The sequence below is a fragment of the Xenopus laevis genome, chromosome 8S (assembly GCF_017654675.1).
Source record: "Xenopus laevis strain J_2021 chromosome 8S, Xenopus_laevis_v10.1, whole genome shotgun sequence".
Lineage (NCBI taxonomy): Eukaryota > Metazoa > Chordata > Amphibia > Anura > Pipidae > Xenopus > Xenopus laevis.
In genome coordinates this window covers 24998565-25014883 of record NC_054386.1, presented here as the reverse complement: position 1 = coordinate 25014883, position 16319 = coordinate 24998565, and the positions used below count along the sequence as shown (strand labels likewise).

General features: G+C 39.1%; 1 protein-coding gene across 1 annotated transcript; it reads right to left on the bottom strand.

Moving 5' to 3' along the window:
• Positions 1–214: 214 nt before the first annotated feature.
• On the bottom strand, positions 215–15838 carry dio2.S (deiodinase, iodothyronine, type 2 S homeolog). Its single transcript, NM_001353472.1, has 2 exons — positions 14845–15838; positions 215–4675 (listed from the first exon to the last, which is right to left on the bottom strand). The coding sequence occupies exons 1-2, from the start codon at positions 15064–15066 to the stop codon at positions 4127–4129; spliced, it is 771 nt and encodes a 256-aa protein (NP_001340401.2). The 5' UTR covers positions 15067–15838; the 3' UTR covers positions 215–4126.
• Between the last annotated feature and the right edge of the window lie 481 nt (positions 15839–16319).

Sequence of the window (16319 nt, the reverse complement as noted above, 5' to 3'; positions counted from 1 at the left end):
TCAGGGAGATTAGTCGCCCTGAAGAAGAGAAGATATGTTGCTGGGTGACTAATCTCCCCGAATCTGAGCGTGTGTCTCTGCCCTTAGGCTTTAAACACAAAATAAGCTTATTATTTAATGTGTTTAAATACAAACTTAATGCACTATGGTTATCAATTAAATGCTGAACTGTTCATCTGAAATATTACAAGAAAAAGTATGATGCCAAGAAACAAAAAACACGTAGAGTTTATTTTATGAGTTTCTATTAAAATACAATAAGACATTTGCCGACAGATACACATTAAAGCACCATTTGGTGTTTGATCAGGATTTTTAAGGTATTGTCAAAGTTGTGTGAAATTGAATGAAGCAGAGAGGTTGTTCTGTGGTGAGCAATGATCATGAGCATGAAGTGCTGAGCAGTTGTTGACTCTGACGTAACATCTTCCAGGTACCAATCGAGTATGAGTCTCTTTCATTGGAGCCCTTCATTTCTACGTCAGAACCTCCACTATCAGCCAATCAAACTCTGCAGCTCCACCGTTAGAGTTGGCTTTCTGTAGCTACAACTCTGATAATGTTGCCTCATTAATGAGAAGTATAAGCTTTTACAGATTACTGCTTCATTTTTCTACAGGTCACCATTTGAAGTTGTCTCTCTGAAGCTTGTATTCTGTTGCATCCATGGCTTTCCACCACTCTCATGCTTTCCTTCTGGGCTATTCCTCTTATGGGTAGACACATGGACAGATTTAGCCTTCCCACTGACTAGAATGAAAATTACTGGCGGGATGGAATGCTTCATTTTCCGAAGTCGCCCGAAGTTGCCTCATGAGGAAACGTGAGGCTGTCATTCTCAGCTATGGTACTCAGAGATAGCTAATCAAGTTTACTAGATATATTTGACTGAGCAAAGATGATCTCAGTCCATTAGCTACATTTGAATCATAACAAATGCTTCAAGCTATTTGGGGCAAAAGCAATATATACCTGAATGGCAGGGTGGAATGTTTTAGAGGCCTGCCTACTTGCTGAACAATTTCACAGGGCAAGAGAGATAATGGATCCAGAAGTCAAGAACCGTGGTGTGCAGCTATGTTGTTGAGAGAGCACAGAAGTAGTGGCCATCTTAGATGAATAAGCCTTTCTCTTAGGCAACTGCTGGTGTGGTTGTGTCAGATTGCTGGTGGTGCTTAAGAAAAAGTACTTGTACGATATATATGTAAAACATGGAGATATAAAATAAAGGATATGTCAATAACATAAAAAGTTGGACATAAAAAATTCTATTTGTAGAAGTACAAATTCTGCACTTTGTGGTACAGTGAATATTCATGTGTAGCCTTATCATCATTGCCTGAGAGGTACTGAAGAAAGTTACTGAATCACTACCAAATATGTGTGGGGGGGTCTTTCAGTAAAGAGGCACAGTGGTGATTTACCAGTTTTTGCTATAATGAAGGGTTGCGTGTAGTATCTAAAGTTATACAAAATTCTGTAAATAAGAACTAGACATGTACAGTACATATGCTACAGTACAATAGGATGTCTATACAGTACGCATTGCAAATCATACAACCTCTTAGAAGGCTGGATGAGCCTAGTCACAGTAAAAAGTCTGCACATTTTAACCTTTGTTTGTTTTATGGCCCTTAAACATGACCAGATATTGGTGGGAAGGGTTTATTACATGCCTTCTTCCTTGAAAAGAATCTATTCTCCAAAAAAATATATGCAGCAAAGCTTGCATCCTGATTGGCTAATGCAGGCTTAGTTTCTTTGATCTACCCAACCAAAATTTATTGTTATGGAAAAAAATATGTCACCCTTAATTTGGTCTTAAAAAAGGCACAGTGTGCAACAGAATAATTGCCTAATGAAGAATATAACATTGTGAAATGCATTGTTTTCTGCTGCTAAAATGCAAACTCCTAATTATTTCCAGCAATTTCATTATTATGTTATTTTACCACAGTTTTCTAACACTTTTGCTCATTTAAGAAAGTGTTTCTCCACTTCAGCCAACAGGACCTTGTACAGATTGCACTCACTTATAATATTAAAGGACCAGTAACATCAAAAAATGAAATTGTTTTAAAGTAATAAAAATATAATGCAGTGTTGCCCTGCACTAGTAAAACTGGTGTGTTTGCTTCAGAAACACTACCATTGTTTATATAAATAAGCTGCTGTGTAGTCATGGGGGCAGCCATTCAAAGGAGAAAAGGCTCAGGTTACACAGCAGATAGCAGATAAGCTCTGTAGAACATAATGCCATCTGTTATCCATTATTTATCCTGTGCCATATAGCAGTTTTTCAATTTCCACCATTGCTACTCAGCAGCTTGATTATATGAACTATAGTAGTGTTTCTGAAGCAAACACATCAGTTTTACCATTGCAGGGCAACACTACATGATATTTTCATTATTTTAAAACACTTTTTTTGGTGTTACTGTTCCTTTAATAATAATACTCTAGAGGGCATTTGTCTAAAGGTGTGTCAGATAATTTACACAAAAAAGTGTAAACATTGTTGTAGAATGAATTGCATACTTACTAATTGTGAATTAAGCCTTTTAAATGTGTGAATTTTCAAGGTAAATTCAAGACTAACACAGTGGATTTTGCCATTATTTTAACACCACTCTAGACATGGGGTGGTCAGTTCAAGTCAGTGGGGCAAATTCAAGAGGCAAAGAATTTGTGAAAAACAGTAAAATGTTTCTTGCCATAATGTTAAACCACTCAGCTATACATTCATGTAAAATCAGTAGACAACTTTATAATCTACAATGCATACCATAGCCTTAAGGTAGTGCTATTTGGTGGTGTTTTCATTCCTTTTTTAATACACCTTTATAAATATGCTCCTACATGTGCAAATGTTCCCAAGTAGGCGAGTTTTATAACAGTATTATATGGAAGTGCAATGTGATCAGCCTGGACAGTCATTTGGATCGGATGGCTTGGTAAAACACCAATGCTCATTAAACTTGACACTAAGGCACATATGGGACAGAGTATCTCTGTCTGTAATTACTGTTAATTTCATTTTTTTTTCTTACACTGAACTGGCTGTATTAATGAATTGGGTGTATTAGTTCATTCTGTGGCTGAATCCTATTAATTGAATCCTGTTTAGTGACGTGCGGTAACTTTATGTTCTTGTGTAACTTATAGATCTTGATACAAGTATTCAGCTTAGGAAGAGACCTATTTAGACCTAGGACGAGACTAAAAATTGTATCATACAAAAGGGGAATACTTAACCCCCCCTAAAAACCTCTGGTCTGTAGAATTTCAGTTTCAAAATGTAAAGTAAGCATGTTGCCAGACTCAGATAGGCATTAATTATTTACATTTAAAGAAAAATGAATTCCTGTTATTCAGCTTCAGATATGAGCATGAAGCTTATGCGTAATTATTACACACAGGGCACTATTTTTGGCTGTGTTTGAGTTTATATGGGTGTAACATTATAATACCTGAAACAATACTTTATTTCTATCCTTTTCCCCAAATCAGCAAAATATTTCTCCCTGGGGAGCACAGAGCATTTCTTGCTTTTTGTAGCTGTTCTCCTTTTGAGGTAACTGTTTACTTTCTAAATCCTCAGCACTGAATGTATTGTAGAATTATGGTAACAATAAATTATGTAAAAAAAGTAACATGAGCAAAAACAGAAAACCAGAAAAATTAGCAATAAATACGTAGGATTTCTTCTAGGTCTGCAACACAACTTTTTCCCATGGACACAGACCAATTGACTCCTTGGATTTTTCAATATCTGTCAGGTACAATGTATACATTTTTTTTTGTATAATTGTGTTAAGCGTTTTCCTTTCATGCTGATTTTCAATTTCTATTATCATTTGTACTTTCTGTCTTCTGATGCTTTTTATTCCGGTGGGTTCTGCACTTGGAACAGATATGTGTCAGAACGGCTTGGGTTCTGATATTAGGAAGAAATGTATTTCACACTTCTGGATTTAGAAGTCCTGCAGTAAACTTTGCGTGATTTGTAGTCTTTCTTTTGTCAGTATTTCCATTTTAGGTTTTTTTCCCAGTTTCTATAACTGTTCAAAGCATATACGTAAATATTGGCAGAAGTTTCTACCAACTGGTGGCACTGTATCTATGTTCATCTCTTTCCAAAGCTAAGTTCCAGCCACCTGCGGATTTCCTGGATGTTATAAAAGAATGGCCCTTTGCCTCCCAGATATACAATCTTTTGCCTCTGTACAATACACACTCTCTCAAAAGAGACACCATAGGCAACATTGGCATTATTGTCCATGCAGTCAGCAACAACTTGGCATTGTGGGGGGATTGAGAAATATTCTAAAAGCTTGCTGGCAGCTGCACAGCGTTCTTCTTGGTTTCTGTGTTTCTTCACTTCATAGGATGTTGTGCCAGGGGCAGCCCAGCCATCGGATGGATGTGCCTCATCAATGTACACCAACACGAAGTTGGCAACACTAGAGAACTCTTCCACCAGTTTGCTGAAGGCTGGCAGCTGGCTTATGAATGGAGGTCAGGTAGCTGATCCAAAATTGACAACAAGTGGACGCTCAGAGCTGGCAAAGTCTAAAAGATGGCATTTTCCTGAAACTTTTCGTTGTGCACTTTTAGTATTTCTGTTCGACACTTGAATAACATTGGAATTTGGAGCATCTTGTCCCAGCTTGACCTATTCAAGAAGAAAAAGGAAAAATTTGCTCTTTTTACACATTTTTGTTTTCATTGGTTTGATAAAATACTACAATACCTAGATAGGCTGCATAAGCTCAGGGCTGCCTAACTTCTTTGCCACTTAATTTTTGTCAGATACCATGCCAATATTTGTCCACCTGTTTGTACTGGTATTGTTTTGTAAAAATATAAAGAGCAGCATCCAAATCAGCACCATAAAATAAAGTTATATAGACTTACACTCTGGCTGTTAAGGAACAGAGTATAGAATCTGAATTTCCCCTCTATTGTGAAAACCCTTAGTAAGCAATGCGTGGTGCTGTGTGTATGGACATATGTACAATATTTGTGTATACTTAAGGTTTCTGAAATATGTGTGTATACATGGGTGTCTTAAAGGAGAATTCAACCCTAAGGTTAAAAAACCCCTACCCTACATAGAACCCCCTCCCTCCTCCCCCCAGCCTAAGTGTTACGACGGGCAAATGCCCCTTGTGTTTTGCTTACCCCTCTGTGCAGGCATCGGAGTTCAGGGGCGCCATCTTCTTCTCTTCGAAAATCTTCGGAATGAGACCGGCGCATGTGACGGAATTCCCGAAAATTGACGAAGCACCGGTCTCATTCTGAAGCGGTTGAAGATTGCGCCCATGAACTTTGATGCCTGAATCTGCACCGAGGGGTAAGAAAACCGTTAGTGGCATTTGCTCGTGGTAACATTTAGCCTGGGGGGAGGAGGGAGGGGGTTCTATGTAGGGTAGGGTGTTAGGGTTTTTTTAACTTTAGGGTTTAGTTCTCCTTTAAGCTACTAAAACATGCCCTCCCCTTTAAACAAAACAAAACTATTTTTTTTTCTCTTGAAGATGTTTGCTAGTCATCCAACTGACTTACTCAATTCTGAACTGATCTGAACTGGTCAGATCTTCATGGAGAAAACAATACAGCAAGTCTACTTCATTTGACTTATTACTATAGAGATACCATGACCTGGATAAATTAGAACATAATGTTAATATTGTTTTTCTCTTAACATCCATTTAAAACATCACACTTTCTACTAATAGTACTTTCACTTCCATTGCTTCTGGAGACAGTATGGAATAGTGTTCTCAATAAGGGAACACGGAGTATAATGCATATTGTGCTGTGAATCAACAGAAAAGAAGACAAGGAGCTACTGAAGGCATCTTCATAGGTATAAACAGAAGTCCAAATAGAAGTCCAAAACATAATGTTTAGCATTTTTATCCTACTTCTTTGTTCCTTTAAACTGAAAGAATAAGCTTTATTTGTTTCAGTTTTATAATTTTTGTTTCAAATCTCTAGTTGAGTAAATTTACTAGAATGCTTAAAAACCAATAAAATGCATTGGGTTCCAACATGTGGATTGAGGCGTGTATGACAAGCAAACAAGGTTTCCAGTCTACCTGTCACACCACAGGATAATATTTATAACTGAAATGAAGCCAGAAATATCAGCTAGTAAATTTACATATTAGTGAGAGTGACAGGCCCCTTAAATCTGCCTCAACACCTGGTTTAGTAAGGCAGGTCCCTACACAATTCCAGGGTCAGATATTTGGGAACATAAATCTGCCACCTCCCTTCCTGTACATCACAACTGCCTTAATGTTACTTCTTATTCTACCTATACTGTATGTATGCTACACTTGTACATTTACAGCAATGACAAAATAACTGCAAACATGGATACACAAACATCAACATTTATATCTCTTTAGTTGAGCCTCACGAAATGTAAAGTTCTATCAGCAATAACAACTGTGTTGATGCTTAGAATACCAGTCACACATTTCTGTAGCTATTGATTTATGCTTAAGCAAGAATATATATGATGGCTGATGGCCAAATATTCCTATATTCCAGGAATTCAGACGTATTCAGCTGGGCATTTGGATTCAGTATTATGGCACTTGTTATAGCAAGTGGCCTTTGTAAATAAATGCATTGTACTTGACTCTGTGTGAAAAAGAGACTGCATATGCAAGTAAAGGTTTGTGAAAGGATGTGGAAGAATGTATTCATAAGTGATGAACTATGCTTGCAAGAAGGATAGGGGAAAGTGTATTTATTAGTGTGAATGCATGAGGATTATGAGAGAATATGGCGAGACTGCATCTGCGGATGTTTGCGTAATATTGTCAGTGATAATTTGTGCCTCTTGAGTGTGTTTGTGTGTGTATCTGTGATTGTAGGTACCTTAAATTTCCTAGTCTGAATACTAAGCTACATGCCAGAAGAGGTGTATTTTAATCTGCACATTACTAAAAAATCATTTTCCCTGTTGAATGGATGTTGAAAGTGAACCGTAAGAAATACTCTGGACTATGCAAATGGAATGGTTAAGGAAGGATCTAACCATAAAATGGAGTGGGGCTGAATAGGAAATGTTATAAAACACCTAAAAGCCTCCGCTGCTTATAGACTTGTGGAATGCCTTTCTATGCAACACTATTCTCTGGAACAATAGGTATCAAACAGGGCTACATTATTTATGGTCACATTTTACAGGTTTAGATTGAATAGAGATAACAGTACTCTATATCCTTAGGGGTACGTTTACTAAAGCGCGGTAAAAATATAGGCAAATTTGACGCCAAATTTGTTTTCGCCAGTTGACTAACCTGCGGTAAATATACATTTGCAAATTTTCTTGCGCAAGAATATGTTTTTGCCAGTTATCGCATTTGCTGAAAATAACGCTATGTAGACATAAATGCCTGGTTTACTAAACAGCGAATTTTACGAAAGACAAAATTAACGCCAGAATATCCTCAAAATGTTACCACATCTATATATTGGCGGTAATTTTTTTTTCACCAGAAAATTCTCAAGGGGACAGGAAATATCCCATAACACCTTGTTTTACCGATCATTCTGTTCCTGTTGCCATTCCTGACAGGAGAAGAGAGAAGTGACAGGATAATCAAAGATGTTTTGGATTATTCTTTTGTATGCTGCTACAGCTAGGAGGGACCAAAGGCTTCGACAGCCTAGATTATACTACATTTATATGATGCATACAGATTTATTGGTAAAACTGATTTATGAATTTTATTTATATGATTCTATTGGCAGTGGGTAAGTCTTGTGACTGGATTTATTGAAATGTGGATTTATATGACGCATACATGTTTGATTGGGTGAAATCTGTTTATTGTGTTGTTGATAATATCTATAAAGTTTAGCAGTTTTGAAGATACATATCTGGCCATGAATCATGCCATAATCAGTTTGCAATTGATCCTCAGCATTCAGCTCAGATTCAAAAGCAACAGACATGACCCATGTGCCCCCCTCCCCTCAAGTCACTGATTGGTAACTGCCTGGTAACCAGGGTAACCAATCAGTGTAAACCAAGAGAGCTGAAAAGCAGGAAGGAACTATATTAGAAACATTTCTCATTTTGCACAGCCTACCTATTTACCCAGTTTTTATTTTTACACTGAACAATTCCTTTAAAGGAAAATTATACCCCCTCTGTGCTGCCTCAGAGATCACCTGACCAGAAATACTGCAGCTCTAACTGTAACAGGAAGAAGCGTGGAAGCAAAAACAAAATTTTGTCTGCTAATTGGCTCATGTGACCTAACATGTGCGCACCGTAAATCGCATGATGCCAGTGGGTAGCCTTTATTTCTTCATATGGCAGTTTTCGATTTAGGATTACCCAATGGCACATACTACTATAAATAATAAAGTATATAATTATGAAAATGGTTTATTTACATGAAGCAGGATTTTACATATTCACTGTTTTATGCAATATATATTTATAGAGACCTACATTGTTCAGGGGTATTGTTTTCCATTAAAAGCCTTTTTTTGTATGGGAAATATTTTTAACCACATATATAAGTCAAAAAGATACCTAGGTGTGAAATAGTCATTCGATTTTTTTCCATTCCCTGCCTGTAAGCTCATTTTTTGTATGTGTGTGCAGAACTGCCAGAATACTAACAGCTCCCTGGACACCATCATCTGGGCGAGTTAAGCTCTGTCCAACATGACTCAATTATCAGCTGCTCAGTTCCTGACCCCAGAGTGTGGCCAAACCATTTCCATCTGACTCCCTCCTCTTGGCTTATAAGCATTTATTCTGTTCTCACGCTCTGCACAGAGTTTGTGAGAAAAGCACTTTAAACTTTATGGCATCGTAAACACGAAAGCCATTGGCACTGTGTATTTTATGATAATTTTTTCCTTCTAATGTATTGCTTTCCTGTCTCCAATCTTTGAGCCTTAAACCTGACAAACATCTATCCTAAAAAAAAAAGATATATTTTGTCTGAATATGAGAACGGGTTAACTATGGTCTCGTTTTCCATATGAAGAAACGCAATATCGAAACCAAACGGCTTCATTTTCACTTTAAAAAAAACTACTGGACCTTGTGTGTCTATGAGAATGGGAAGATGAAGCCAACTCTGCTCCCCAGTTTAGCAGCTCAAGTTTTGCAGCTCTGTACAGTAACCACACTAATTTATCTTGGAAAAATTGCACTTTAGATCACAGAGAGAGAGAACACGCCCCTATATCTTGCATAATTCATCACAAGCTTTTTTTAATGATCCTAGATATGTTGATATATTGCAGACATTTCCAGTTCAAATAACAGATGGAAGTAGAGGGAAAAAAAGATATCCTTGTCCAGGTATTTAATCCATCATCCGTAAACCTGCTATCCAGAAAGTTCTGAATTCCGGGAAGGCCATCTCCCATAGACTCCATTTTAATCAAATAATTAAAATGTTTTATAATGATTTTCATTTTCCTTCTAATAAAAATACAGTACCATATTGGTGGCAAAACAATCCTATTGAGTTTAATAAGTTTTGAAATGATTTTTTAGTAGACTTAAGGTATGGATATCGAAATTATAGAAAGATCCCTTATACAGAAAACCCCAGGTCCCGATCATTATTGATAATAGGTCCCATACCTGTACATAATACACACCTTTTTTCATTCATACTGTATATGAATTCAATGTAAGTATTCACATTAAATCAAACATTTATTCATATAATTAATATAAGCACACCAATAAAAACACAAAGGGGCAAATTTACTTACCTTCGAAGTTTTGCCAGGGCACCGCTAATTCACTAAAATCTGAAGTTGCGCTCAGGGAGATGAAAGGTAGCGAAGCTGCACTAGCGTTAATTCGTCAAGCAAAGCAAAGTTACCCTAGCAATGCCTAATTTGCATGCGGCAAATAAGTCTGACGCAAGAGGTAACATTCAGTAAAATGCGCAAGTTAGTGAATAAGCGTAGTTTTGTCCCTTCGCCATAGCGCAACTTCGCCTGGCGTAAGGGTGTGAAGTAGCGCTAGAGTAGGTCCACTTCGCTAGCGAATTTACGCCAGCACCCATTAGTAAATCAGTGAAGTAACTAAATGACTTCACGCTGGCGAATTTTCACTAGCTTTAGCCACTTCGCCCTTTAGTAAATTTGCCCCAAAGAATGAGGTGAATAATGTGTTACTTGCCATTGTTAAGATCCATTATTGGTAGATGGATCCTATCTCCAATGCTGTGTACAAGCACCATAAGAGTTGGCTGCAGCTACTAGGTACCAGCACACTGTGGGCATTTAACTAGCACCTCAGTTCTTAACAAGAAGCATCTAAAGCGTCCAATATATCAGGCAATGTTTACGACTTTCAATACTGCCTTGGAAGTCTTGCAATCTGTGGTGAGTAACATCTGTTCCTTACAGAAATGTTGAACAGTCCACTGCTTACTGTCTTAAATTAAGCTTTGTGTTTTCACAAAAACATCAGTTTGATTTCACTTTCATTTAAGGAATATATCCAAAATCTGATTATCACCCAAGATGCAACCAAAATTCAGATTCACTCTATCTTCTCATGTATTTGACTGCTGTAACTCTCTATCATTCCGCCTTCCCCTACATATACTGTAGCCTCTCCAGTCAATAATAAATACTACAGCCAGGCTCATACACCTTAGCAACTGCTCCTCCGACGCCTTGCCACTCTAGCATTGGCTTCTGCAAACTCTCAGAATAAAACGCAATCTAATGACCATGACATTCAAAGCAGTTCACAACTTTGCTCCACCAAACATCTCAAAATATTTCTAACTACTCATCAAGCCGCTTGTTATGCTTCTCAACTGATCTACTCCTCAACACCTCTCTCTTTAGGGCTTCACATACTTTAAAAAATAAATTAAGAAATTGGCACAGGCTGCAGTTATTCACTGAAATTCTCTCCCCCATATCTGTCTGTTTTTTTCCACAATTTCTCTGGCTTTAAAGGATTTCTTAAACACCTATTTCTTTAGACAAGCTTACCTCATCTAGCCTTGAGTTCATTCGCCATACACCAACCCCTTGGATTTTGCTCCCAGTTGCCTCAAAGCAGGTGCTTATTTTTGAATTTCTGGCTTGGAGGAATGTTTGCATAAAAACCAGTTGGGCCTCCTGTAAGCCAATCCACATAGGGTCTACCAAATACTGTAGAAGGTAATACAGCCTACTAAATGCAGTTCTCAGTGCCTCATTTCTCATTTTTTGATTCTTAATCCAGCCCATTCCTACCTGATGTTTCATACTAGTTTCTCCTCTATTGAGTGGAACCCTCTTTGCCTCTTGTATCAGTTGTCAATCAAATGTTTGTATGCCATCAGTATGTTTGATGTATACACCATTCAATTTTACAGTCCTGCAGCATATTTTGGAGCTATAAAAATATCTCATAATAATAAAAGTTTTGGTAATGCTGGAATGTTGGTCTAGAACTGAATATGTATGTCAAAGTGTAAAATCAAGTCAGTGCTAAAAAAAAACCCTACATGACTTCCATTATGTAAATATAAAATATATTCTTGTATTACAGGCTGTTGATTTTAATAATTAACAATGCAATCTAAATTACATTTGCATTTTCATTAACCTAATTCATTTAGCTGACCTCATTGCATTTTACGATCAGTTCTGTATATATTATATAGTAGCAAACGGAACTATATGTTGGTTGAGTGCTGAGTTTAAATCTGTGGAAGCAGTAAATAAGTCTAGGAGCTAACTATAAATGTCTTAAAGAGAAGAATTAATCTGAGCAGCTTCAGAAACATCCCCTAAATTGCCCAGTGGATCAATATGTAGATGGGGTTTCCATTAACTGTGCTTCACTGAGCCATTGAAAAAAACAGATGCAGCTTAATTGTATGTATTAAGATAGGAGTATATTTAGTGTCTATACTGTTTTAATATATGAATAAAGTGCACTTTAAAGTATAAATTCATAATAAATGGAAATTAATTGTCAAATTTATCTGTTATAAAATTAGCATGAAATCTCATTATATAGTCCAAATTCATTGCTGTTAAAAAAAACACACAGGGGTATGTATTGGCCCAATCTATATCCACGGTATCCTTATAGAAACCAGCTTTAAAAAGGTTCCAATATTTTGTGAAGCAAAGTCAGGCATCCATTCTGGTTTTAAACCAAATTAGTGGCGATTTGCAAAAAAGATTAAGTATATAGGTTCCATTAATGAATCCAGTTATGCAAGGGGAATCATTAGTAGCGTACCACTGTATGAAACATTATTAAAATATTCAAAGTACTACAAAGGGACAGGTGGCAGACACTCAAGACCAAAGGATTTGATTGGTCACCAAGAAATAGTATAAAAAACACAGGAGTTTATTAAGCGTCAGATTTAATGGGCAAGATGGTAACGTGGTAGAAGACAGAGTTTGTTAGAGCTGCCTGCAGATATTAATTATTGACTGGATCCTGTAGAAAATGTATTTTATCTACCAAATCCTCTTTCAGTATAAAATGGTATAAAAGCTGCCTTTAATTCTGCACAGGCACCAAACCCAAATCTAGGAATGAGGGACTTCTAAGCCCTTTATTTTCAGGGGGTGTGGAGAGAGAGACATATTTTGTTGCAGATCAAGTTAATATTGTGGCTTAAACACTCAATGCCCAGCAGCATGTTCACTGGCCCCCGGGCTGAAAAGAGTTGTTCAACAGTAATGTGCATCAAAAGAAAACAGGCAGATCTTGCTGTTATTTGTGCTGATGTGTGATTAGTGGCTGCCTCTCCTCCCCCTGACAAACATTAACTCAGCTGGTGAATCCGCACAATCTGGCACATTATACAAGCAAGAGTTGAAATAGGTTACAGCAGAGTTCCCCTTGCAGCAGTAACAACAAGGCCAGTTCCCCGCCCCTCTCCTCTTATGTTTACTAATACCAGCAGCATAGTGTGCGCCTATGTAATGTCACAGATCAGCTTCCAAAGCGGTTCTGCAGCAGACACATATGTAGATCAGGGTTCTAGATAAGAAAATAGCCATGATGCTCTCTACCTAGCAATGAGATCAAAACAAAACTGAAAGTAACAGCAGTTCATTTACTATAGAACTATTCATCAGCACCTGATTGGGAGGGGGGACCCTACTGAGGGCACAGTCCTATTCACAGCCCCTGGAGTATTGACTCCCTCCCTGTTTGCCAAGTGTTATTATTCTGCAACATGAACACTTTTGTTGTTTTTTGCTTTTTTGCTGCTATAAGAAATGTATATACATTCGGAGGGAAGCCAACTTAGAAATGAATTATTCAGATTGCAGCAGTAAATATTGACCTTCCCCTGAAATAGAATCTCTCAGTTATGAATGAGTGTATAACCCCCGGAAGCGGAATTGCAGCCAAGAGCTCTAGAAAAGGGTGGTAAGAGAAACTGAGCTGGGCACATAACAGAGGAAAAAGCAGAGTAGCCCTTGCGGAAGGAGTAATTTGGGGACATAAGGAGTATTTGGAGGCAGTGTTGGAGTCAGAAAGTGGTCGTTAGAGACAGAAAGTTGATTAAGACACAAGAGTATTTAGAGGCAAGAGTATCTGGAGGCAAAAGGAGCATTCAGATGCAAGAGTATTTAGAAGCAAGAGTATTTGGAGGCAAAATTCGTATTTAGAGGCAGTATACAGAGGCAGGAGTATTTGGAGGCAAGGGGAGTATTTAGAGACAGTATTCAGAGGCAGGAGTGTTTGGAGGCAAAATAAGTATTTAGAGACAGTATTCAGAGGCAGGAGTATTTTGAGGCAAAATGAGCATTTAGAGGCAGTATTCAGAGGCAGGAGTATTTGGAGGCAAGGGGGAGTATTTAGAGACAGTATTCAGAGGCAGGAGTATTTGGAGGCAAAATGAGCATTTAGAGGCAGTATTCAGAGGCAGGAGTATTTGGAGGCAAAAGAAGCATTTAGAGGCAGTATTCAGAGATAGAAGTATTTAGAGGCAAAATGAGTATTCAGAGGCAGGAGTATTTGGAGGCAAAATTAGTATTTAGAAGCAGTATTCAGAGGCTGGAGTATTTGGCGGCTAAAGAAGCATTGAGGCAGTATTCAGAGGCAGGAGTATTTGGAGGCAGTATTCAGAGGCTGAAGTATTTGAAGGCAAAAGAAGTATTTAGCGGCAGGAGTATTTGGAGGCAAAATAAGTATTTAGAGGCAGGAGTATTTGGAGGCAAAAGGTGTATTTAGAGGCAGTATTCAGAGGCAAGAGTATTTGGAGGCAGTATTCAGAGGCTGGAGTATTTGGAGGCACAATGAGTATTTAGAGGAAGTATTTGGAGGCAAAGGGAGAATTTAGAGGCAGTATTCAGAGGCAGGAGTATTTGGAGGCAATATTCAGAGGCTGGAGTATTTGGAGGCAAAATTCGTATTTAGAGGCAGTATTCAGAGGCAGGAGTATTTGGAGGCAAAATAAGCATTTAGAGGCAGTTTTCACAGGCAGAAGGAGTATCTAGAAGCAGGAGTATCTAGAGAGGAAGTAAGAGTATTTGGAGGTATAATAAGTATTTGGAGGAAGAAGTAGTAATAATTGGAGGCTGACTGAGACTTTAGCATAAGGAGTATCTGGAGGCAGAAAAGGTATTTAGAGGCAGCAGGAGTAAGTTATTGAAGGTAGAAGGAGTATTTAACAGAAGGGGTATCTATAGGCAGAATAAGTAAGTAATTGAAGGTAGAGGGAGTATCTAGAGGCAGAAGCAGTAGTGGTATCTAGAGGCAGTGGTATTTGGAGGCAAAAGGCGTCTTTAGAAGCAGAAGGAGCGAGTATTTGGAGGCAGAGAAAGTATTCAGAGGCAGACGGAGGATGGAGGTACCTGTTTGTAGGCATCCAATAGGAAGCTGTTCCACACACAGCGCAGCCCTTCAGGAGTGAGCATTCGGCGCCATTGACTCTGACTGGACTTGGAGCGGTTGAGTTGTAGAAGCACGTGTTTTACTAACACTACAGAGTCGTACAGAGCGAGGAACAGGCAGTTTGAGAAGAAACCTGGCAAGATCTGCAGGGTGATCAGCAAGTCCACACTCAGCAGTCCCATAATGGTGGCGTGGGCTCCCCCTGCTTCTTATCCCCCCGCTTGTTTTCTCTCTCTACCTGCGTGTTACTGACAGAGACAAAATAAATCCGCGGGTGTCTCACTGAGAGCGCAGAGAAGTTGAAGTGAAGGTGCGGGGGGAGTAGTGTCTGGGAATGGATGTTGCTACAGGGAAAAGAAGCAGGTGTGTGTGTGTGTGTGCGACTAATCGCCAGCCTGACAGTGTTGGGCCACTGAAACTTTCTGCAGTTTTCTTTATTTCTTGTCAGTCCTAGAAAAAAAAGATCTTTCCCAGCAAGTCTGCAGCACCAGGTGTAGGAAAAGTTACCAGCACTCCCCCTCCTCCTCCTCCTCCTCTGCTCTCCCTCAGCAATAGCCTGTGCCCATGTCCCGCCTCAGCTGCTTTCTCTTTATATCTCTTTATCTCTCTTCTGTCTCCTCTCTGCCTCCTTCCCCGAACCCCTTTATACAGTCCTAATTGCTGCAATAAGAGAAATGAAAAAAGTCTAATCTCGCTTGTCATCTGCTCTTTGACGTCAGGGTAGGAGATGCCATTGCTTTGGCCGGGGGTGCTCTGAATAGGGAAAAAGAGTCGCTGAAAACTTGCGAGGCGGGACTTTGTTATTAAAGGAGAGAATTTAAAGCAAACCCCTCCTCCCCTTCGTACATCTCCCAGCCTGATGCAATAATTCCTATGCAGTTGACAGACTTCACCTGACGTACAAAATGGGGTTGAGTGGGGGGGATCCCCGAATCCCCCCACAATCCCACATCTGAATCCCCCACAATCCCACATCTGAATCCCCCCACAATCCCACATCTAAATCCCCCCACAATCCCACATATGAATCCCCACACAATCCCACATCTGAATCCCCCACAATCCCACATCTGATTCACCCCACAATCCCACAGCTGGATCCCCCCACAATTCCACATCTGAATCCCCCCACAATCCCACAGATGAATACTCCCACAATCCCACATCTGAATCCCCCCACAATCCCACATCTGAATCCCCCCACAATCCCTCATCTGAATCCCCCACAATCCCACATCTGAATCCCCCACAATCCCACATCTGAATCCCCCACAATCCCACATCTGAATCCCCCCACAATCCCACAGCTGAATCCACCACAATCCCACAGCTGAATCCCCCACAATCCCACATCTGAATCCCCCCACAATCCCACATCTGAATCCCCCACAATCCCACAGCTGTGTGTACGAAAGTGGGACTGCTGGTGGCTAAA